This window comes from Anguilla anguilla, chromosome 19 (assembly GCF_013347855.1).
Source record: "Anguilla anguilla isolate fAngAng1 chromosome 19, fAngAng1.pri, whole genome shotgun sequence".
In the NCBI taxonomy this organism is placed as follows: Eukaryota; Metazoa; Chordata; class Actinopteri; order Anguilliformes; family Anguillidae; genus Anguilla; species Anguilla anguilla.
Window position 1 is genome coordinate 17,934,827 of NC_049219.1, and position 25,392 is coordinate 17,960,218.

The following is a 25,392-nucleotide window of genomic DNA, read 5'->3' on the forward strand; positions in this document are numbered from 1 at the left end:
AGCTATCCTTGCAAAACCTCAGAGCAGAGGAGGAGAATTCGGCCTCTCAGATTCAATCAAACCCGTTTGGAAGCTCCTATGGCTCAATACTAAATGTTCAGCAATGACATCAGCAAAGCACCCATCAATTTGACATGCCAGCCTGTCCTTAACTCCATAACCAATTTGTTCATAAACGCATTGTACAAATCATAGTTCACAAGCGTATCGTCTGAGCGAGATCAGTAGAAAGGCCTTCTGTAATGGCACCATTGTTCACTAAAACTACTTGTTTGTGAAATGCTTTTGCAGACAACATACAACAATGCAAGGGTTTTAACATTTTTATAATGAATCTGAATGCATTCTGTTACCACTGAATACAAAATTCCCCTCCAATGCATCGTGTCAGTATAAATTATATTCACATTCTATTCTATTCAACAAGCCACATTATGGTTACAAAAACAAATTTCATAATTTAAATAGTCATTTTTGTCAGTTGCATCATTGTTTCTTCCTGTGCCAAATATAAATTATCTGGGTACCCCTTTTTATCAATATTTATCATGACAGTCAATATTTGGTCGTTTGTAGTTATCTTAAAATACTATACATGTTTTACTTATTTAAAGTAGGGTTAATATGTTCCTCCTTACTAAAACGTAATGCAAATGTCACCTGGAGCCCAAACATGTCACCTGAAATGAAACTTACCCCTAGTGTTCTTTTCCTTCCTCCAATACTGTAGCGTGAAGATTTCTGTCCAGTCTAGAGTTGAAAGGAACCAATACAGTGTTAGGCACACACAACGCACATTGGAACACGAATCAAGCAATATGACAAACAAACAGTAACAGAATCGCCATATAAAAAAACCACATAATGACGACTGGTTTTCATAAAATTGCCTTTCAGCTTTCGGATGAAACCCGTGAAATACTCGAAAAACGTCTTGAAACTAACATCCCGACCAATAACCCAGCTGTCATGTATTAAAGAGTCATTTCTGGTCTAGCTACCAGGTCATACAAAAACGAAATTACGACAACTAGCCAGGGGGTGGTAGCAAATACACGTTTACGCTAAAATGTTTTTACACATATGACACGCTTGTTGAATTTGCCTGAAATGCTGCTGTAACAGGCTAGCTAGACGCAGGAACTAGGCTACGCGAAAAACGTTAGTCAAACGAGTGCAAATGTTCAAAAAAAGTGTTCTTACCTCACCGTTCGAACAACTGTGATGTTCAGTCCGACTGAAAATGAATTATTTCACAGAATTAATGTTGCTAAAACTGACTGTACTGGTATTTATTTAAGCGAAACAGCTAAACTCTAAATATTTACCAAACAAATCCGCTTTGAACCAGGTGACTGTGCCAGGTTAATTTACCTGAGACAGGTACGCAATCGCAGTGATTGAACTGCGTAACGGACAGGCGAATCAACCAATAAGATCGCTCTAATTACGGCTGTGGCGATTCGGGCGGATTGATCACAATGGGTCACAATGGGTCACAATGGGGGGGGGGGGGGGGGGGGGGGGGACAACTGCGCTGTGCAATTGTTGAGTATTTATGAAAATACATTTTTTTAAACTGCTAGAAATGAGTTTCACGAGTTTGTTTATCTTGTTAAGTATAATTATTTCCTGTTTATTTTGTGTCCTTGCTATCAATACATCAGGTATTTATGCGTTTGTTGACGAAGGGATTGTACATTTCAAAGATCTCATGTTACTGAAGAAGAAACTGAAACGAATTATTGTAATAGAATGGATGAGATGTGGTCAGTCTGTGCTTGATTTGAGAAACAGAGAAAGGAAGATATGCTCTTGAAAGGGAGCACACATTTGTAATCTTAAAGGGGGGAAGGTGTACTATTTCTGATTAGTGCCCTATAGAAGCACGGACAGGCAAACTTTCAGAGCAAATCTGCTTTATCCGCGTTGGCATAAAGACTAGCTGACTTTAGAGGACTTAAAGCTGCAACAGACACAGACAGTGCTGAGTATTATCAGTTATGCACAGCTGGAGGCAGTGGGCAGTGTGTGGAGGATGCAGGGTAGAGCAGGGCCTGCCTGTGCTGATCAGGCATTGAGCTGCCCTGTGCCCATCTGGAGAAGAGTCAGTCTGGGGTCCTGACTGCATCTGGGAAAAACAATGGGCCTCATTCACAAAACTTTTTTTTTTTTTTAAACTTTCATTCTTAAAAAGGTCCTATAAAAAACCAATATGGGATTCATGACACATGTGCAGACCTTTGTTTTTGTGTATGTCCCAGGTGTATGAAATAACGAATGCTGACTGTTTGTAAATTTTATGTGATATACAGTATGTACAGTGATATACAGTGTGTACAGTGATATGCAGTGTGTACAGTGATATGCAGTGTGTACAGTGATATACAGTGTGTTCAGTGATATACAGTGTGTACAGTGATGTACAGTATGTAGCAGCTAGCAGCCTGCAGCCTATGAGGACAGACAGGTCAACAGTGATTGTGTGGAGCAGAGAGTTCGCCCAGAACCCAGGTGTGCTAGCCTAATTATGGCAGCTACAGCACTCTGGACTAATTACAGAGTGGACCAAACATACAGGAATGTGCTCTGTACCAATGGGAGACCTGCTAGCACTGGAACAGGCACAATGCTCACACATTAATCAGGTAATGGACTCTGTAACAGGCACAATGCTCACACATTAATCAGGTAATGGACTCTGTAACAGGCACAATGCTCACACATTAATCAGGTAATGGACTCTAACAGGCACAATGCTCACACATTAATCAGGTAATGGACTCTGTAACAGGCACAATGCTCACACATTAATCAGGTAATGGACTCTGTAACAGGCACAATGCTCACACATTAATCAGGTAATGGACTCTGTAACAGGCACAATGCTCACACATTAATCAGGTAATGGACTCTAACAGGCACAATGCTCACACATTAATCAGGTAATGACCTCTGCAACAGGCACAATGCTCACACATTAATCAGGTAATGGACTCTGTAACAGGCACAATGCTCACACATTAATCAGGTAATGGACTCTAACAGGCACAATGCTCACACATTAATCAGGTAATGGACTCTGTAACAGGCACAATGCTCACACATTAATCAGGTAATGGACTCTGTAACAGGCACAATGCTCACACATTAATCAGGTAATGGACTCTGTAACAGGCACAGTTCTCACATATTAATCAGGTAATGGACTCTGTAACAGGCACAATGCTCACACATTAATCAGGTAATGGACTCTGTAACAGGCACAGTTCTCACATATTAATCAGGTAATGGACTCTGTAACAGGCACAATGCTCACACATTAATCAGGTAATGGACTCTGTAACAGGCACAGTGCTCACACATTAATCAGGTAATGGACTCTGTAACAGGCACAGTGCTCACACATTAATCAGGTAATGGACTTATCTGGATGGACTGCAGTTGGGCCTTATTCTGTTTGTTTGTTGCGGTTAAACGGTAAATTTAATGTAAACTGCTCTGATAGTGTGCGGTTAAACGGTAAATTTAATGTAAACTGCTCTGATAGTGTGTGGTTAAACGGTAAATTTAATGTAAACTGCTCTGATAGTGTGCGGTTAAACGGTAAATTTAATGTAAACTGCTCTGATAGTGTGTGGTTAAACGGTAAATTTAATGTAAACTGCTCTGATAGTGTGGTTAAACCCCCTGCAAGAGCTGAGAGTTCAGATAAAATAATTAGGTCAACAAGTTTGTATGAATGGAGTTCAGTCTGCTGAAATTATGAAGTTTGCTAAAAATGTATGAATATGTTCCACCATTGGAACCCAAGGCCCGGGCACAGCACCTATGAAATATTAAGAATACATTAAAATTATGGTAAATTTTACTACTGAAAAGAAAAAAAACATATCTGCCACACCATTGCTACGCCACAAATTCACGTTAAAATAAACCAACCAAAATAATGGCACGCAAATGAATAATGTATGTTAGCTACAAAGCAAGCAGAGCATATATGGCCATTAACTAAGATGGCCTTAGCGAATGTCACCATGTTTTATTCATCATGCTCACGTCCGCATACATTTGTAAACTAGATATCTTAATTATTTAGAATATTTGGGAAAGAGTGTCATTTTGTGACATAGTGCCATTGTTATATTGTATAGCACTAATATGTTATTTTATTTTTGTATTCCACAGCTCTGGAATGGACACCCTATCTATGTTCAGCGCCAGACATTAGATAAATCAAATGTATACGATCAAATATACAGCATGATGTTGTTTTTTTCAAACTTTTCATGAGTAAAGAAGCAACAGCTAGCTCAAGATAATTGCGTTCATGTGCAACTGGCTTCCATTGTTGTTCAAGCACAATGATGCACAAACAGCGAAGCACTCTTTCCTGCCCCCACCATATACATGTGAAAATATATACACTCACCGGCCACTTCATTAGGTACTAGTACCAGGTTGTCTTCTGCTGCTGTAGCCCATCTGCTTCAAGGTTCGACGTGTTATGCGTTCAGAGATGCTCTTCTGCATACCGCGGTTGTAACAAGTGGTTATTTGAGTTATTGTTGCCTTTCTATCAGCTTGAACCAGTCTGGCCATTCTCCTCTGACCTCTGCCATCAACAAGGCATTTTCGCCCAGAGAACTGCCGCTCACTGGATATTTTCTCTTTCTCTGACCATTCTCTGTAAACCCTAGAGATGGTTGTGCATGGAAATTCCAGCAGTTTCTGAAATACTCAAACCAGCCCGTCTGGCACCAACAACCATGCCACGTTCAAAGTCAATTAAATCACCTTTCTTCCCCATTCTGATGCTTGGTTTGAACTTCAGCAGATCGTCTTGACCATATCTACATGCCTAAATGCATTGAGTTGCTGCCACACGATTGGCTGATTAGATATTTGCGTTAACGAGCAGTTGAACAGGTGTACCTAGTGAAGTGGCTGGTGAGCGTATATTCTACAGCAGCGTATTTGAAAATATATACTGCAGTTTCTGAAAGTAACAATCCTTTATGTTCTTGCTCATACACTGTAAAGTGTTGCCCAATCATGATGATGCATTTAAATTTCACAATATCTCCAGTCTGTCCCGGGTTCACGGGGGTGAAGGAGGGTTTGATACCTGCAGCATGGCAGCTGTGTGCGTTCCGCTAGCATGTCCTCCAGAGCTCGCTCAGGATCCGCCAACTCACCCCCCACCCCCCCAGCCCCAACCCCAGCCCCAACCCCAGCCCCAACCCCAACCCCTGCCCCTGCCTCTCCTGCGCTGCTCTACATGAAGGTCACAACCTGGATATCACCCCTTAATGGGGTGAGAGCGTGGGGTCAGGGGTCACAGGTCAGGGGTCAGCACACAGCCTGGAGGTGGCCCCGGGATGGAGAGAGGATGACCCCTCTTCCGCTGACCTACGGGAGCGGACTGTAGAGCGTCAGGCCCTGAGTAAAGGAACGCAGCGAGCCTCCTGCTCCAGTCCTGCACAGCTGCCGAAAGCGGTCACATGGTGTTTTAACGATTTAACACAGGGGTCTGCACCCCTGGTCCTGGAGAGCCACAAGCTCTGCTGCTTTTTGTTCTCGCCTTAAATTCAGGACACAATTCAGACCCAGGTGAAGTCAGTTAACTGTGCTGTCAGCTGCTCTAATTGATTAATTAATTACAGAGTGACAACAAAAACCAGCAGAGCCTGTGGCCGTACCGGACCAGGGGGGCAGACCCCTGCTTTAGGGTGTGAGGTCACAAATGTGTGTTCAGAATGTCCTTAACTGAACATTCTATGATGCTGATGTAACAATCCCTACTGGTAATTTAAAGCAGTGGAGTTCTAGGATCACAGATGTAGAATTTCAAAAAAATATCCCAAAAATCTATGCTTCAAAGGGTTAAAAAATCCAGTGCCTTCAAAGGCTCTCATCCATATTTAGACCTGCCATTGACCAGTTCATCATCTGTGTGTGTTTTACAGAAGACCTGAAATGGCCACAGACTACCAAGGTGGGCAACTTGACAAGCATAAATTATGATAATAAAATTGAATAAAAAACACTTTATTTCAAAGGTCTCCAGTACTTTTAGGATGTCAGGAAGATGTAGTGCGCTACCTGGAGAGGAATTTCTGCTTCAATTAAAGTGCTAAAATATTAAAAGCAGAAATTTCACATCCTCACATGGAATGCCAGAGGTGGATGAATAATGGAGCCGTACATACGAACGCGTCTTCCCTTCGGAGGTGGAATTTGTCATATTTATTCATTCCCATGAATATACTGTTGCATTAAATTGAAATGTATAAAATGTACTTTGAAAAGTGCGTTTGGTGCTGCCTTAGTTCGGCAAAGGCTGGTGTAGAGAATCAGAAACTATGTCAGTTAATTCCTTGTTGAATGTTCCACAACAAAATCATGAAATACAGTCCATCTGCTAACAGGATCAACAGTGGCTTCAGCCAAATCATGCCACGCTTAATTAGTGTGGGGACATCCTGCCAGTTAGACTCACAGCTATGAAGGGCTTCTAGCAAAGACATCACCAAGTGCTGTAAAACAGGCAGAAAACTAAATCTAGCAGTTTGAGAAGCGGCTGTTTATGTTGGTGAACGAATGATGCTCGTCCCTAAATACAGTTTCCCCTCCACCAGAGCTTGATGTTCATTGAACAGATCCATTGTTGCCATGACAAAGTGCTTATTGATTGGCCCTTACCTCCTCTGGTCTCCGCCCCCCCTCCCCAAACAGCATAGAGGCTGGCGGCACAATTTAGTTCAGCTGGGGGGGTGGGGGGACGGGGAGAGGGGGACAGGAACTGAGGTTCAATTACAGCAGCCAGAAGGTTAAATCGATAGCATTTAAATTGCTTATGGTAATGGCCCAGCCCAGACCACAGGGATCAGCATAAGCAATCTGCTGACCCCAGCCCAGCTCGGCCCAAATTGAGACGTGTGATGAGTGGTCCTTTAGCCCCGGTCCGTTCACATTACCGTGCGGTCTGGTGACGAGCCAGCCCAAGTTTCGGCACGGTTGCTGCCACGCCCGGCCCTCTTGGGCCACAGGGGGGATGGGGGATGGGGGGCGGGGTGCCTACCCCTCTGGTCCAAGTCATGGAATAGACAGTTTTGCCCCATAGAGTTTGGGAAACTGTACCTGACAAATCCTGAGGGGCTACCGGTTCAAATCCCTGCTGTGTCACTCTTTCAGATGAGTACCATAACCTGCATTGCCCTGGTCCCAGCTGGCTGATCTGTATGACAGAGAGACGCTGGATTTAAAGCAGTTTCCGGAAACTTCCAGCCCAGACACCTGCTCTAAATCCTGCATAAGACATGGCAGCCGAGTGGCTGGCCCTGTGTCCACTGCACACACGTGACCCTCCGTCACTAACCTGTCTGCCTGTAGAGTTACAGACCTGTGTCCACTGCACACACGTGACCCTCCGTCACTAACCTGTCTGCCTGTAGAGTTACAGACCTGTGTCCACTGCACACACGGGACCCTCCGTCACTAACCTGTCTGCCTGTGGAGTTACAGACCTGTGTCCACTGCACACACGGGACCCTCCGTCACTAACCTGTCTGCCTGTAGAGTTACAGACCTGTGTCCACTGCACACACGGGACCCTCCGTCACTAACCTGTCTGCCTGTGGAGTTACAGACCTGTGTCCACTGCACACACGGGACCCTCCGTCACTAACCTGTCTGCCTGTAGAGTTACAGACCTGTGTCCACTGCACACACGGGACCCCCCGTCACTAACCTGTCTGCCTGTAGAGTTACAGACCTGTGTCCACTGCACACACGGGACCCTCCGTCACTAACCTGTCTGCCTGTGGAGTTACAGACCTGTGTCCACTGCGCACACGCGACCCTCCGTCACTAACCTGTCTGCCTGTAGAGTTACAGACCTGTGTCCACTGCACACACGGGACCCTCCGTCACTAACCTGTCTGCCTGTGGAGTTACAGACCTGTGTCCACTGCACACACGGGACCCTCCGTCACTAACCTGTCTGCCTGTAGAGTTACAGACCTGTGTCCACTGCACACACGTGACCCTCCGTCACTAACCTGTCTGCCTGTGGAGTTACAGACCTGTGTCCACTGCACACACGGGACCCTCCGTCACTAACCTGTCTGCCTGTAGAGTTACAGACCTGTGTCCACTGCACACACGCGACCCTCCGTCACTAACCTGTCTGCCTGTAGAGTTACAGACCTGTGTCCACTGCACACACGCGACCCTCCGTCACTAACCTGTCTGCCTGTAGAGTTACAGCCCTGTGTCCACTGCACACACGCGACCCTCCGTCACTAACCTGTCTGCCTGTAGAGTTACAGACCTGTGTTTGGACGCCTTCTTCTCTTTTTCTTCCAGACCAGACGGCGGAGGCGGAGGTGTTTTAAAGCCAGAGGGCAGCGCAGGCTGTGTTGTTTTGGCTGTGTTGGCTGTGTCGGCTGTGTTGTGTTGGCTGTGTTGGCTGTGTCGGCTGTGTTGGCTGTGTTGTTTTGGCTGTGTTGGCTGTGTTGGCTGTGTCGGCTGTGTTGTTTTGGCTGTGTTGGCTGTGTCGGCTGTGTTGTTTTGGCTGTGTTGGCTGTGTCGGCTGTGTTGTTTTGGCTGTGTTGGCTGTGTTGGCTGTGTCGGCTGTGTTGTTTTGGCTGTGTTGGCTGTGTTGGCTGTGTTGTTTTGGCTGTGTTGGCTGTGTCGGCTGTGTCGCGTCGTCTCGTTCAGACGCTGTCAGAAGAGATGTCCAGACGCCCGGCGCGTGGCGTAGACCCCCCCCCCCCCCCCGCTCGCTACGCGCGGGAGAAAAGCGTCATAATTCATCCGCCAATTGATTGATGGTTTACCGCGCGAGCCGTAAGTCAGGATTCATTCCTGCGAAGCGTTCATTTCTGTTTCAGAGCCCGCGGGGGCCGGGCGGAGCATGAATCTCCCGCAGCTCCCGGCCACGGAGAGCGCGGCGCTCCGGTCCTCATTAAGCCTCACGCTGCTAACGAGCCTGAGCGGAAACGCCGCTTCAGCCCTTCAGCACGGAACAACGCGTCCCGCCACACCGGCAATCCCGCCACGCGCCAGGGTTATACCGCGATTATGGATCATACCTGAATCCAGGTATACATTCTACACAGACTACGTTGACGATACATTGAAGCAAAAACATCGTAATCATGGTACAATTTGTAATAACAACAGAAAAATTTGGCCAGATTTACTTCTTCAGTGGAAAGCATTAAATTTGAGTTTTAATATGTCTCCCTCTAGTGGACATCATGCAACCTGCGTTCATATAATTTCAAACAAAGCCATTCATTGAGTTTATCTCATTTATTCAAAAATGTAATAGTATTTTTTTCACTGAATAGTGATACACAAGTAAACATACACACAGATGTGCATTAGCTTCCATATTTTTTACACAGATATTAAATACAAAATCTGCCAAGACTATTTAAATTCCCTATATTTCTTATATTCAATTCCAGTACCTGACCAAAAAAATCTAATAAAAAACAGATTTTCTCCTGAAAATATAAGTGGCTTAAATGAATAAAAACTGGAAAATACATGGTATTCTAAACAGGGAATGAGAAAAGGCCCTAGTGTTGTAAAGTGTATCCAGTGAACTTAAACATTTTTTGTAAAATCTGTGAGTTAGATTCAAATGGAAACCTTCTATTTGGCAAGAGGATTAGAAGAAGGTTCTGTGCACTCAGAGGCGCCCCCTAGAGGTGCAGTGCAGTAGTGAGGACCCTGTAGGCCATTGCAAAGGTCACACCCATGCCCACCATCCAGGACAGGGCTCTGCTGGGCTGTGGGAGAGGGGCCAGGTAGGCCACCGTGTGGAGAAACCGTGACCCCACAAACACCCGGAAGTACAGCAGGGCAGAGTGCAGGTCCGGCCCGGTCAGCGAGTACAGCAGGCCAATCAGGACGAAGGGCAGGATGTTCTCCAGGTCGTTCTGATGGCACCTGTGAGCACAGAGCACAGCCTGGTCACATGGTCAGCTCTCTGTGTGGCTGGATTTTACAAAAAGATTTTTTAAAAAGCTTCCAGGACCTTCTGGCTCTCTCCACATCGGGGTCGGTGCGCAGCATCTTCTTCTTCTCCTCTGCAGACTTCCCCAGGCCAGTGTCCTCCGGGTTCGCGAAGGCCTGTAAACCCGTTCAGGAGAGGAGGAGTCAGCTCACTCTGCGAGCTTCAGACTTTTTATTATTAGTAGTAGTAGCGGTAGCAGCAGTAGTAATACCAGCAGCAGCAGCAGCAGCAGCAGGAACAGTAGTAGCAGTAGCATAAGCAGTTGCAGCAGTATTAGTAGGTCTTTGGTGTGTTCAGGTAGGTTATTCCACACTAAAGGTGTGTGGAACCCAGAGGGAGGAGCAGAAGGGAACTGTACCTTTCTTGTAAAACGGAAGTAGGCCGTTATCGGGGACATGAGCATCATCTTGAGGATGACGATGGTGGCGTACGTGGAGAAGGCCAGGAAGACCTCGCTGTCAATCATGTTTACCACCTCTGCCATCTCCTACCTGCAGGATCAGACCATACACAACAAAGAGCATCCTGCTGGAGAGAGAGCAGAACGGAACAAACACTCCTCCAGAGGTTTCGCAAAACTCGGGATAAAATACAAGAAGACTCAGAATTAAATCATTATTTTTTCAATGAGAACTTTTTAATATATGTATAAAGTCCAAAGCCTGACTGGGGGACACAGCACAAACACCACCAAACCCTCATGCAATGAAAAAAACTTCCAGAAATTATTTCAATTTGTATTGATAATTATTATGATTATTTATAAATTATCAATACAACAATATAATATTCATCTATATATATATATATATATATATATGTGTGTGTGTGTGTGTGTGTGTGTGTGTTTTTTACATTTCAGAATTAATATAATAGGTTTGAACCACTACTATTTGTAAGACAGACGAGACCATCTTCCCCCAACCAGGGAAGAATTGTTTATGTAAAGTTGTGTTTCAGATAAGAGCGTTCTAGATAAGAGCGTCTGCTAAATGCCTGCAATGTCATGTCATGGTTGCGCAATGATAAGTCACAGTACCCATTCGGCGCCAGCGGAGCAGTCCCCCCGTTTCTGGGCCAGCTAAATATTAACTAGCGGTTGTCATGTCACCATCAGCACTTAAATTTATTCAAAGACGTGTTTCGTAACATCTAGTAATGGAAACTAACACATTTAAAATAACTGAACGCTTTCGTCTTTCACGCTCTTGTTATCTTCATGTCGTGACAATACAATAACTGAAAGTAGTTACCAACGATACTTAAATAATAATTATAAGTAAAAGTTTGCCATTATTTACAGAATAAACCGAATTTGACTCGGGCTATAACAAAGTCCAGGAGACGGAACGCGGAAACTGAAAGACTGAGCGCATTGCATTCTCGGGGATAAAATGCGTCATCGCAATCGTCCAAGTTTCAAACCTCAAATCTAGGACAACACGTAATAGTTTGCAACATCCGATACCTTCAGGAATACCATGTCTACAAATATAAGAGACTGCTTCATGCCAGCGGTACTAAAACAAATTTGACAGTTTCCCTACCTGAAGACAGCTCTCGTAGAACAGAAAACGCAAACTGCACAGTCCTCTGTTCGGGTACAGATAGACTGAACTTCTTTTAAACTTAGTGCTGAATTGTGGGAAATTTGGCTCGAAGCCAAGATAATCATTGATAGTAGCCTGCCGTTACCTTTGCATTGAATTAAGCACGTTAAACCAGTCCCGCCTCCACACACACAGACACAGGCAACAGAAAAAAAATCCCTCTGCTATGTGGATATTCATATTCAATTTAGTTATAAAAATTCTTACTGGAATCAGACAGAGTGATGAAGTCAGACTTGCATTTTGAATTTAGGGAACGGTGTATGATATCCCTGCTGGAAACTCCAGCTAAGACCACCAGCTGGGATTCTAAAATGGTTTACGATCGTTTCTGCAGTATTTCTCCAGCTGGTCTCTAGCTGGTCAAAACTGGTTACGCCGGTACAGTAAACTGATGCTCAGTCTGGTGGAACATCTGATTATTTCGGCCGATCGGCTGATGAGGAAAGTCACACTTTTCTTTCCCAAGATCCGTGTGATGAAATGGTACAAATTGCATTTTCTCCCACCCTTACTGCATGCATATTCAGCCTATTCATGCATTACAATAAACTGCATTCAACAGACATGAGTTTAGTTATAATTACACAAGGTCCTCTTACAACAGAATAATAATTATTAATACCAAGTTGGCTGTGTGAAATATTACATGTTGGCCCTGTGCTCTCCTGAGTCAATGAACAGCCAATCACTGTGCAGCTGTCTGTGTGCTGAGTCATGATGACGGGTCAGGTGACGGGTCCATTGTGCACTGTGCCCTAGACATGAATAAAACTGGCTTCACTCACCGGTTCAAACGGCCATATCACCAGAGATGGAATCCTTTTCTATGCTGGAGTTTTAGATCTTTGTCCAGACGGAGCATTTTATGCAAAGTGTCAAGCAGTTGGAGAAAATTTTATTTTAGTGATTTAAAAAAAAAGGGGGGGGGGGGGGGGGGGGGGGTAGATGGTTTGGACAATCCTCTATGGCAGACAAATTTGTTCTTTGTCAGGGGTGGGGCGGTCTCCCCCACAAATAATAAGGAAAAATAATAATACAAAATAATAATAACTCAGAGAGTTTTGCTTTTCTGGTGGCAGAATGGTCAATCCGTGTTGAAACAGGCCGCTGGTTATTTGAAGCACCCCTCTATGAATGTACCAATGTGTTAAAACCCTCCAGTAAATGCAATAAACTGCCTATATACCTGCAGTCCGTGGTCACTGACCAATCCTTCACTGCCGTTCACTATTCCTCCACTGGGGGGCCACACCCACACCAAACACCCTTAACAGCAATGTCACCACAGAAGAATAAACATACAGTGAACTGCACCTCAACAAGACAGCAGGAGCCAGTGGGCTTCCTCCAAACTACTGCTAAAGACCAAGGAGAACAAAAACCTCTGACACCAGTGCAATCCCAAAAAATAACAATTACCCAAATGAGCGCAGTGATTGGTCCGGTATGGGCAGGCAGCAGACATGTCTTTCTGTAACAGGTTCTGTCTGCCCCTCTGTGTTCCAGTCTGATTAAACACTGTTCATGAGCAGCCCCACGGCAGCCAGGGCATCAGCCCACAGTCACGCCGACTCCAGCACTTTCAACTTAAACTCAGTGCACACTTTTATTTTGTAACTGGCCAACGGGTTCACCAATCGTAATGAGGCCCAGTCTGATGACATCACAGACTCGGACAGGACGCCAGGCTGAAGGAGGGAAGTGGCTTTGACGTGACAGGCGTCAGGGTGTGTCATCCACTTCCTGTAATGTCCTACAGGAAGTGGATGACACACTTCCTGTCATGTTTACCACCTGTGCCATCTCCTACCTGCAGGATCAGACCATACACAACAAAGAACATCCTGCTGGAGAGAGAGCAGAACGGAACAAACACTCCTCCAGAGGTTTCACAAAACTCGGGATAAAATACAAGAAGGCTCAGAATTAAATCATTATTTTTCAATGAATCATCTGACTGAACTTATGACATAAATTCATGGTGTGAAACCATGACATAAACGTTGACTTCAGATCACAGATACGGGGGTTGTCATAATTGTGTTGAATTCTTACAGTAATGAAATGCGTCTTTGTGTCAAATGAAGCGCATTACTGTTTAAAACACATTTCAGTTGAAAAAGGAAACATGGCGTCCGTCCACATAGGGCAGAATGAGAAACAGACCGTTATGAGCAAGTGGTAAAAAACGTAAAAGCAAAATATTCTTTGTAACACACAGCAAAACAAAAAGCCCTACTATCCCAGCGAGTTATTTGGGAGTTGTGCCTGGCTCAGTCTTTTTTCCCCCTCTGTAGAATGGATGAAGAGTTAGCCTGGACTCCAGCTGGGCAGAGAAAGCCTGCCCCCCCCCCCCCCCCCCCCACACCCCGTGCCTGGCTGTGATCAGACTTGCGGCTGTCACGATGACATTTCACTCCGCGATCCAGGTAAAGCTTTTTTATCTCCGCTCGATTGTAGCATTCTTTTATTTGAATATGCATGAGTCTCCACGGACGCTAGAAAAGGACGACGGAAGCCTTTCATTTTTTGCTGGAAGCTTCTTTGACACCCCCTCACCCCCCACCATCCAAAAAATGTGTCCGTGCTCGTCAGATTATTTATTTATTTCATTTCCTCCTGTCCTGAGACATTTGTTTTGTCTCAATAAATTAGTTTTCACCAAGTATGACGAGTGGCAGTTTGTCAAAAAATGAATAAATAAATAAATGAATAAAGTGGAGGAGTGTCTGCTGTGTGTAGTTGAGAGATTGGGGATGTGCGCGAGTTTGGCTTCCAGGCACAAGATGAGTCATATGACATCTTCAGCGGGGCCGTGTGGTGAGAGACAAACACTCAGGAACATCTCGCGTACGCTCGGGGGGGGGGGGGGGGGGGGGTTGTTAAACAGCAAGCGCCAACAAATACAACCCTTCAAATTTAACATTTACCTCTGTGACACGGAGTATACAGAACTGCCATGTGTATACTGGTTTGATCATATGGAGGGGAAAGGTTCTCTAGTCTTGCAAGATCAGGAGCAGTGACACTTAAATATTAATTATCAGTGTACCCTGTACTGGCGTGAACCGAACATCAGGTCTCCATTTGCATTGTGGATGTCGTCAAACTCAAGTAAAGAACTACAAAAGGGTGCATTGTGGAACCCAGCTGTGTGTCACCTGATGCAGCCTAAACTCAGGGGACACGGCCGCAGCCGTGCGGTTTTACGGGATGTTCAGTTTCCACAGGAATGTGAAAAGATTGCGCGCTGACACAGGAGCTGAGCCCTCCACTGGCCGCATTACTCACGCAAGAGAGGGTACATCAGTCACTGCCGCCCACCAGCGCTACAGCAACGCACAAACCCATACATACACAGATACTCCCTAAACACAGGAGACTCCAGTGCCATTCCTCCGCCTCTGTGGTTGTCATACTAAACCATAACAGAGCCACAGAACTGCAGTGGCACACCAGTCCGTGTGAATGCTGATGTTGCGGCTCTTCCTAATCGTTAAAAATGCATTATTGATGTTTCGGTAGTTCCAGAATCAGATCACCCCGTCGGGGGCAGAGAACGCAGCACCACTCTAAATTCTGATTTCTCTGGGAATCGGGGGAAACTGTTCATGTGATGCAATCACACAAAACCAAATTTTGTTTTACTGCACGTCCCGTCAGAAGGACTGAAGAGAAAATTCTGGAGTGCGGGGGGGGGGGGGCTAGCATGGCGGTAGGACGCTAGCATGGCAGGTGGAGGATAGCATGGCGGGTGGAAGCTAGCATGGCGGGTGAAGACTAGCATGGCGGTAGGAGGCTAGCATGGCGGGTGGAGGATAGCATGGCGGTAGGAGGCTAGTATGGCGGGTGAAGGCTAGCATGGCGGGTGAAGGCTAGCATGGCGGTAGGAGGCTAGCATGGCGGGTGAAGGCTAGTATGGCGGTAGGAGGCTAGCATGGCGGGTGAAGACTAGCATGGCGGTAGGAGGCTAGTATGGCGGGTGGAGGCTAGCATGGCGGTAGGAGGCTAGCATGGCGGGTGAAGGCTAGCATGGCGGGTGGAGGCTAGCATGGCGGTAGGAGGCTAGCATGGCAGGTGGAGGATAGCATGGCGGGTGGAGGCTAGCATGGCGGTAGGAGGCTAGTATGGCGGGTGAAGACTAGCATGGCGGTAGGAGGCTAGCATGGCGGGTGAAGGCTAGTATGGCGGTAGGAGGCTAGCATGGCGGGTGAAGACTAGCATGGCGGTAGGAGGCTAGTATGGCGGGTGGAGGATAGCATGGCGGTAGGACGCTAGCATGGCGGGTGAAGACTAGCATGGCGGTAGGAGGCTAGCATGGCGGGTGGAGGATAGCATGGCGGTAGGAGGCTAGCATGGCGGGTGAAGACTAGCATGGCGGTAGGAGGCTAGCATGGCGGGTGGAGGATAGCATGGCGGGTGGAGGATAGCATGGCGGTAGGAGGCTAGCATGGCGGGTGGAGGATAGCATGGCGGTAGGAGGCTAGCATGGCGGTAGGAGGCTAGCATGGCGGTAGGAGGCTAGTATGGCCATGGAAGTGGCTCACTTGCCGTCTGCTCTGAGTAAAAGTGGAATCAGGCAGCTGCCCGGACGCTTGGAAAAACATTTTGCCAGGCAAACACCCATAATGCACCAGGCCTAGCGCCGTGGCTCCAAAACGTGACCAACCCCCCCGGAGACCTGAGGTGACACAGGCTCACTAATTAAAACAAGATTCAAAACAGCTCTCTGATTAGCCATCGCCGAGAACGACAGAAAGCAGCCAGCCAGCACTAATGAGCCCAGCAGGCAGCCACAGGCTAACCCACCTGCTCCACTTTCTCAAAGGGACAATTCTGGGAAAAAGCCCCCAGAACACACACTTCACACCTGGCTCCTAATTGCTGCCCCCCCCCCCACCCCCTCCCCAGAAGACTCAGTCAGGCTGAGATTGGGTCAGCCACTTCCACATATAAGTGCCACATACTCTGTGTGTTTGTAAGGACCTCTCCTTAATTCTGCATGTTGCTTCTGCTGTTTGTGACCGGGGGACAGGGGACGGGGGATGGGGGACAGGGGGATGGGCCCCGTACCCCAAAGCCAGTATCCCCCTCAGACAGTCAAACAGGAAGAGGTGTAGTAAACACAACGCTCGTGTGCAAGTCACGTGAGTCAGGTTGTGGTTGCGGGTTTGTAATCTCACCTGAAGCGCAGCCATGGGAAAGGCATGTGTGGAGGTGTGCAGCGGTGTGCAGGTGTGTGTGTAGGTGTGCTGGGGGTTGGGGGTATGTGCAGATGAGTGTGGAGGTGTGCAGCGGTGTGCAGGTGTGTGTGTAGGTGTGCTGGGGGTCGGGGGCGTGTGCAGGTGAGTGTGGAGGTGTGCAGCGGTGTGCAGGTGTGTGTGGAGGTGTGCAGCGGTGTGCAGGTGTGTGTGTAGGTGTGCTGGGGGTCAGGGGCGTGTGCTGAGTGGTGGTGTGCGACGCAGTGGGACCCCAGGCTGAGGTGACCGCTCAGCAGCCAGTGGAAATTCCCCGAGACGGGTCTGAGCAGCATGGGGAGGACCCCGGTCTGTGGAAATGAACCCGGCCCAAACGCACGCGGGCCCCTACTGTGGCCCCTACTGTGCCCCCCGGCACCCCCACACACACCGCTGAACTGCCCGGGGGGGGTGTACCTGCGGAGCTGCAGGTGAGTCAGGTCAGGTGTGAAAGGCGCACGCTGGTCCCACTCGGGTCACGTGATCGCGAGACGGGCCCTCTGACCTGGCAGCCGCCGCGGCGCTGGGGAATGCTCACGGTAGGGTGCGGAATTCCGCCCGCGCCCCACGCCCCGCTCCCCCCGCCCCCTCCCGCCGCGCGGCTCTGGGGAAGCGTGTTTCGCGGCTGAGGGCTCCAGTCTCACTCTGGCCAGGCCGCGGGGCAGCACCGCGCTCTCACACACAGGATGGCGGTCATCGACCCGCGCGGGATCCAGATCCAGGAGCACCAGCGGCGGCGCCACAGCCTGCCGGCGGGGGGGCGGTGGGAGGGCCGAGCGCGGGCCCCCGGTCGGGCCCCCGGTCGGGCCTCCAGGCGGCCCCCGGACCCGCCCCCGCCCTCCCGCAGGAAGAAGCTGCAGGTGATGGTGTGCATCCTGCTGGTGGAGCTCTGCGAGAGGTTCACCTTCTTCGGCATCGTCTGCAACATGATCCTCTTCTGCACCGTCAAGCTCGGCTACGACAACCGCCAGGCCGCCACCGCCAACCTGGCCTTCGTGGGGGTGTGCACCCTCACCCCCGTGCTGGTGGGCTGGTTCGCCGAGACCTGCCTGGGGAGGACCAAGGTCCTGTTCCTCTGCACCCTGCTCCACTTCTTCGGTATGTACAGCGCCTCCTCCAGGGCATCACCGCACACTGCACCAGAACAGAATTATGTATCTGACTAATCACACGTCTCTATGTATAAATGAGTATTATCTAACAGAATTAACATGTATCTGACCAATCACGTCTCTATGTATACATGCTTATTATCGAACAGAATGAACATTCATCTGACCAATTACACGTCTCTACGTACATATTTATTATCTAAGAGCACAAATATTCCAGAGGAGGCCGCTGGCATTAATCCTGCTTCTGTTTTTGTAAAGCTGTGGCTGTTTAACTCTGTACAGCAGGCAGGCCCACGGATGGCTAACGGTGGATAAGCTCTTTCAAACGCTTTTAGAAACACGCTGAGCTGTGGTTGTGCTGCGGTTTGCCAAAACATTCAGGGCCATTTAAGAGCCTTTTCTACCTTCTCAAAACAATATCATCTCTCACAGAAGCCTCCAATACCAAAAGGTCAGAGAAATGGCACTGGAGAAAGAGTATACTCCTCACGGTAAAATATTGTAACTGAGTAAGATGTAGCGGCTGAAATGATTGCTCTGAAGCGTTTCGGGCTGCTTTGTGACACCCCTGTATGGCTTAATGTGATGAGCACGACTGAAAGGCTGGTGGAAAAGGAACACGCGTAGATAACAGCGAGCCTGCCTCCCTCTCCAGAGTCGGCGTGTGAAAGGGTTACAGCGTGCTTCCAGGGCCTGAAACGGTGCGGTGTCAGGGTCATTAGTCTGTCCGTGTCGGGTCTGTGCCCTCGGTGCTCAGACACACCGAGCGAGCTGCAGGGACCGTCACTCTGACCATGACCCGCCGCAGAAAGGCCTGGCCACGGCCTCAGCCTGAACAACGTGCTCATCAGCGCAAAACGAGTTTACTAACATGCTTATCAGCGCAAAACGAGTTACTAACGAGCTTATCAGCGCAAAACGAGTTTACTAACGTGCTCATCAGCGCAAAACGAGTTTACTAACGTGCTTATCAGCGCAAAACGAGTTTACTAACGAGCTTATCAGCGCAAAACGAGTTTACTAACGTGCTCATCAGCGCAAAACGAGTTTACTAACGTGCTTATCAGCGCAAAACGAGTTTACTAACGTGCTTATCAGCGCAAAACGAGTTTACTAACGTGCTTATCAGCGCAAAACGAGTTTATTAACGTGCTTATCAGCGCAAAACGAGTTTACTAACGTGCTTATCAGCGCAAAACGAGTTTACTAACGTGCTCTTCAGCGCAAAACGAGTTTATTAACGAGCTTATCAGCGCAAAACGAGTTTATTAACGTGCTTCTGCGTATCACAGCGAACACTGAAATTAAAGGAACTGAACACTGCTCACACAAGGATTCATATAATGTGCATCCGTTTAATATCAAGGCATTCCCTGCAAAAATATTTGAAATATGTCCATCTAAAATAATATTAAATAATAACAGTGGTTATATAATGTAAATAGCGTAAGGGTTGGCGGTCCTGCGTATCTTTATGAGAAGGTATCGCCATGGCGGACTCACGGTACAGATGGAGGTGGCTGGCGAGCGTGGTCACACGGTTGGGGGGTGTTCACCGGTCGATTCGCTGAGCGCAGGACCGAGGGGCCCATCTCCTCGCTCTGCGGGGGCTCTCTCCAAACAGGGGCGGGCCGTCCGCCTCGTTAGAGCCCCATCTTAACGAGGAGCTTCCACGCGGCTGAATAGCATGCGCAGGCTCGCAGATGCAGGAATATAAATGTCCTTTCAGGGAGATAATTACCCAGATAATTTCCACCATAATGGGGCCTGTCAGTCAGGAGCGCTGATGTCATTATGAACTTCTGAGTGAGTTTCAAACTGAGGGAAAACAGGCAGGAGAACGCAACTGGAACTTTCCTCCTGTGAGGCCTGATGGGTGTGAGGTCATCCTTATTCACACCCTTCCTGTGAAAATGGAAGTCACAGTTAAAAATCGACAGAAAAGAGCCTTCGGTACCTGCGCCTTTCTTCAGAAATAATTCACTTTTACAATAATTAAAATCAGCTAATTACCTAGCAGACCTTAAAATGGCACCGACTGTTTACAGGCAAGAGGAGCAGCGCAGAACAGGACTAATTAATGCAGTAATTATGGAGGCGAAGCTTGGGCTGCGTTCACTGACACTGCCGAGGCGACAGGAAGCACTGGAGTGGATGAGAATGTGGAGCAGCACAGACAGGAAGAGGGGAGCAGGTCCCGGGGGGGGGGAAGGCTACTCTTTTTTCATCAGCCAAACCATGGAGGCGAGTGGCATGTCTTTGTTTTTCTGTAAACGGGAGTCTAAATTATTTTAGATTTGCCGTTACTTCACAGAATGCCAAAGGTAAAGCCCTCCTGCGGATCAGGAGAAATGAAAGTAAATGAGGAGACAGTACTCAGGGACGAGACAGTACTCAGGGACGAGACAGTACTCAGGGACGAGACAGTACTGTGCGTACATGAGGAGACAGTACTCAGGGAGGAGACGTTACTGTGCCGAGCGTGAGCAGCACCAAAGCTTCCTGTAAGGAGTACACGTCTTGGTTTTTGTTTTTTTATTCTGGAACAGGAAGGAACAGTGAGAAGCCGTTCTCCCAAACGTCATTCAACAAAGACGACTGAAGAGCTGCTGAAGTCAAACTCTGAGATCTCAGCGTGAGGCGGCGACAGAATTAGAGCAAGGCTGTGCCTCTCGCTCAGCTGGGAGCCCACCGCCCACCGCTCACCGCTCACCGCTCACCCCTCACCGCTCACCCCTCACCGCTCGCCGCTCGCCGCTCACCGCTCGCTAAGTTTACTTTCCTCCGCCGCTCGAATCGCGCTCATCCCCATCGACTGGGGGAACACGGCCAGGCAGAGCCAGCTAGGTGTGCTGTGAGAGGGCAGAGGGCGGGGGGGGGGGGGTCTTTCCTGGGGGAGGACACGGCTCTGCATAATACTGAGCATAAGTCTGCAGGGGGGGGGGGGAGTTTCCTTGTTTGTTTTTGATCTTGTAAACTGAATGGGTGATTTGAAGGAACTTGTCATTCTGACACCTGGGTTTCGAAGAAAGGTTGGAGGTCGGAGGGCAGCTCTGTGTTTTGACCATCCAGGGACCTCGGGCTGGCACCGATGCGCAAGTTTTCACATCGCAAACTGAGACACGCAAACAAGCACACCGACTTTCTCCACCAATTGGTTCATCAGGATACGACATACTGTACCAACCAGCTAGAGAAAAAAATAATGAATTTGAGATGTTCTCATGGAGGTGAAGACGCGGGAGGAAGCTCGATGCTCAGAGCGGGGAGGACGCGGGAGGAAGCTCGATGCTCAGAGCGGGGAGGACGCGGGAGGAAGCTCGATGCTCAGTCAGAGTGAGGAAGACGCGGGAGGAAGCTCGATGCTCAGTCAGAGCGGTGCAGACGCGGGAGGAAGCTCGATGCTCAGTCAGAGCGGGAGGAAGCTCGATGCTCAGAGCGGGGAGGACGCGGGAGGAAGCTCGATGCTCAGTCAGAGTGGGGAGGACGCAGGAGGAAGCTCGATGCTCAGAGTGGGGAGGACGCAGGAGGAAGCTCGATGCTCAGAGTGGGGAGGACGCGGGAGGAAGCTCGATGCTCAGTCAGAGTGGGGAAGACGCGGGAGGAAGCTCGATGCTCAGTCAGAGCGGGGAGGACGCAGGAGGAAGCTCGATGCTCAGTCAGAGCGGGGAGGACGCGGGAGGAAGCTCGATGCTCAGAGTGGGGAGGACGCGGGAGGAAGCTCGATGCTCAGAGGGGGGAGGACGCGGGAGGAAGCTCGATGCTCAGAGTGGGGAGGACGCGGGAGGAAGCTCGATGCTCAGAGGGGGGAGGACGCGGGAGGAAGCTCGATGCTCAGTCAGAGTGGGGAGGACGCAGGAGGAAGCTCGATGCTCAGTCAGAGTGGGGAGGACGCGGGAGGAAGCTCGATGCTCAGTCAGAGTGGGGAGGACGCAGGAGGAAGCTCGATGCTCAGTCAGAGCGGGGAGGACGCGGGAGGAAGCTCGATGCTCAGTCAGAGTGGGGAAGACGCGGGAGGAAGCTCGATGCTCAGAGCGGGGAGGACGCAGGAGGAAGCTCGATGCTCAGTCAGAGCGGGGAGGACGCGGGAGGAAGCTCGATGCTCAGTCAGAGTGAGGAAGACGCGGGAGGAAGCTCGATGCTCAGAGCGGGGAGGACGCGGGAGGAAGCTCGATGCTCAGTCAGAGTGAGGAAGACGCGGGAGGAAGCTCGATGCTCAGTCAGAGCGGTGCAGACGCGGGAGGAAGCTCGATGCTCAGAGCGGGGAGGACGCAGGAGGAAGCTGGATGCTCAGTCAGAGTGGGGAAGACGCGGGAGGAAGCTCGATGCTCAGAGCGGGGAGGACGCGGGAGGAAGCTCGATGCTCAGTCAGAGTGGGGAAGACGCGGGAGGAAGCTCGATGCTCAGAGCGGGGAGGACGCGGGAGGAAGCTCGATGCTCAGTCAGAGTGAGGAAGACGCGGGAGGAAGCTCGATGCTCAGAGCGGGGAGGACGCGGGAGGAAGCTCGATTCTCAGTCAGAGTGAGGAAGACGCGGGAGGAAGCTCGATGCTCAGTCAGAGCGGTGCAGACGCGGGAGGAAGCTCGATGCTCAGTCAGAGTGGGGAAGACGCGGGAGGAAGCTCGATGCTCAGTCAGAGTGGGGAGGACGCAGGAGGAAGCTCGATGCTCAGAGCAGTGAGGACGCGGGAGGAAGCTCGATGCTCAGAGCAGTGAGGACGCGGGAGGAAGCTCGATGCTCAGAGTGGGGAAGACGCGGGAGGAAGCTCGATGCTCAGTCAGAGTGGGGAAGACGCAGGAGGAAGCTCGATGCTCAGTCAGAGTGAGGAAGACGCGGGAGGAAGCTCGATGCTCAGTCAGAGTGAGGAAGACGCGGGAGGAAGCTCGATGCTCAGTCAGAGTGAGGAAGACGCGGGAGGAAGCTCGATGCTCAGAGGGGGGAGGACGCGGGAGGAAGCTCGATGCTCAGTCAGAGCGGGGAGGACGCAGGAGGAAGCTCGATGCTCAGAGTGGGGAGGACGCGGGAGGAAGCTCGATGCTCAGTCAGAGTGGGGAAGACGCGGGAGGAAGCTCGATGCTCAGTCAGAGCAGTGAAGACGCAGGAGGAAGCTCGATGCTCAGTCAGAGTGGGGAAGACGCGGGAGGAAGCTCGATGCTCAGTCAGAGCAGTGAAGACGCGGGAGGAAGCTCGATGCTCAGTCAGAGCAGTGAAGACGCAGGAGGAAGCTCGATGCTCAGAGCGGGGAGGACGCGGGAGGAAGCTCGATGCTCAGTCAGAGTGAGGAAGACGCGGGAGGAAGCTCGATGCTCAGTCAGAGTGAGGAAGACGCGGGAGGAAGCTCGATGCTCAGAGGGGGGAGGACGCGGGAGGAAGCTCGATGCTCAGAGTGGGGAGGACGCGGGAGGAAGCTCGATGCTCAGTCAGAGTGGGGAAGACGCGGGAGGAAGCTCGATGCTCAGTCAGAGCAGTGAAGACGCAGGAGGAAGCTCGATGCTCAGTCAGAGTGGGGAAGACGCGGGAGGAAGCTCGATGCTCAGTCAGAGCAGTGAAGACGCGGGAGGAAGCTCGATGCTCAGTCAGAGCAGTGAAGACGCAGGAGGAAGCTCGATGCTCAGAGCGGGGAGGACGCGGGAGGAAGCTCGATGCTCAGAGCGGGGAGGACGCGGGAGGAAGCTCGATGCTCAGAGCGCTGCGGTGTGAACGTGCGGACGAGCGTTTCACATGCTGAGAGACTCGCTCGAGCGCTGACCTCCATTCCGCTATCCCACCGCCCGCCAGATCAATGGACAGGATTTGGCCACCAGCGCACTGATCGATTAATCAAAGCCAGCGTGCTTTTGATCAGCGGGGCGGTGCTGTTAAGCAGAGAAGCGCTCGTAAAGGCTGATGTTTTATTTACCCGCGCTGGGGCCTGCGCTGGGGGCCCGCGGCGGCGCTGCTTCAAAAGGGCCCGTCGCAATCTGTCACATCCCTGATTGATAAAAGACCCCGAAGGCTCCCCCCGGACCCCCCCGGGCCCCCCCCGGGCCCCCCCCGGACCCACGCACAGGCTGGAATTTGTTTAATCGTTTCCAGTTTCTCTTTCTTCACCGGGGGTTTCATGTTTTCTTCATGGCTCTCTCTCTCGTCTGTTTCCGCGTCTTGTGGTCTGTCCTCGTTTCCAGACGAGCTCACGCTCTCCACCGGGTGTAAATAATGCATCCAACGGAACTTTACGCTGCCTTTTCAGCGCTTGCCATTATTTCAGCTCTGGAAACACACGGTTCGTTTATAACACTCCCAAATCTTTCCAGCTTAAAATCAAAAATAAATTATATTCACTTACAATTAACCTTAATTGCTTTCAGAGTACTAAGCCTGGAACAGAAAGGGTTTAATGAGATTCTGAGATTGGAGGCTGTCGGAAAGGGCGGGAAGGGAATTAAAATTGCCGGTACCTTTGCCAGATGATTTTTTTTTTTTTAACTATATTTTGCAAATGCTTCATTTTGTCTGTGGTCTCTCGGGTGTAAATCTGAACTTCCTGAAACCTGCACACTGTTCAGTTGGATTGTCTTTCATCCGCCATTTTATGACATTCCCGCCAGGCACCGCCATGCTGCCCGTGGTGGCCTTTCCGTTCGAGGACTTCTACACGGACACGCACCACGCCACGCACACGCTGGAGCACGGTGAGCAGCAGGCGCTCTTCTACACGGGGCTGCTGGCGGCTGCGCTGGGCATCGGGGGCATCCGCGCCATCCTGTGCCCCCTGGGAGCCTACAGCGTGCAGGGCTACGACCACCACAGGCTCTTCTCCTTCTTTAACTGGTGAGCAACACAGTCAGTACTAACACAGGCTCTTCTCCTTCTTTAACTGGTGAGCAGCACAGTCCAGTCAATAATAACACAGGCTCTTCTCCTTCTTTAACTGGTGAGCAACACAGTCAGTACTAACACAGGCTCTTCTCCTTCTTTAACTGGTGAGCAGCACAGTCCAGTCAATAATAACACAGGCTCTTCTCCTTCTTCAACTGGTGAGCAGCACAGTCCAGTCAATAATAACACAGGCTCTTCTCCTTCTTTAACTGGTGAGCAACACAGTCAGTACTAACACAGGCTCTTCTCCTTCTTTAACTGGTGAGCAGCACAGTCCAGTCAATAATAACACAGGCTCTTCTCCTTCTTCAACTGGTGAGCAGCACAGTCCAGTCAATAATAACACAGGCTCTTCTCCTTCTTTAACTGGTGAGCAACACAGTCAGTACTAACACAGGCTCTTCTCCTTCTTTAACTGGTGAGCAGCACAGTCCAGTCAATAATAACACAGGCTCTTCTCCTTCTTCAACTGGTGAGCAGCACAGTCCAGTCAATAATAACACAGGCTCTTCTCCTTCAACTGGTGAGCAGCACAG

At 49.6% G+C, this 25,392-nt stretch overlaps 2 protein-coding genes across 2 annotated transcripts in view; one reads left to right on the forward strand and one right to left on the reverse strand.

Moving 5' to 3' along the window:
• Positions 1-9,350: 9,350 nt before the first annotated feature.
• Positions 9,351-11,731, reverse strand: LOC118218686 (microsomal glutathione S-transferase 1-like). Its single transcript, XM_035401280.1, has 4 exons — positions 11,581-11,731; positions 10,392-10,524; positions 10,055-10,149; positions 9,351-9,966 (listed from the first exon to the last, which is right to left on the reverse strand). The coding sequence occupies exons 2-4, from the start codon at positions 10,515-10,517 to the stop codon at positions 9,720-9,722; spliced, it is 468 nt and encodes a 155-aa protein (XP_035257171.1). The 5' UTR covers positions 10,518-10,524; positions 11,581-11,731; the 3' UTR covers positions 9,351-9,719.
• Positions 11,732-17,569: 5,838 nt separating this feature from the next.
• slc15a5 (solute carrier family 15 member 5) overlaps positions 17,570-25,392 on the forward strand; it is a 17,702-nt gene continuing 9,879 nt past the window's right edge. The window contains exons 1-2 of the mRNA XM_035402242.1: positions 17,570-17,981; positions 24,586-24,808. Of these exons, the coding sequence (XP_035258133.1) occupies positions 17,570-17,981; positions 24,586-24,808 (635 nt within the window). The remainder of the gene's footprint in view (positions 17,982-24,585; positions 24,809-25,392) is intronic.

Coding starts and splice junctions, on each gene's coding strand:
- LOC118218686 (XM_035401280.1), bottom strand. CDS start 10,517: ATGGCAGAGGTGGTAAACATGATTGACAGCGAGGTCTTCCTGGCCTTC. Junction 10,150..10,391: donor ACTTCCGTTTTACAAGAAAG/GTACAGTTCCCT, acceptor ACGGGTTTACAG/GCCTTCGCGAACCCGGAGGA. Junction 9,967..10,054: donor GATGTGGAGAGAGCCAGAAG/GTCCTGGAAGCT, acceptor CTGTGCTCACAG/GTGCCATCAGAACGACCTGG.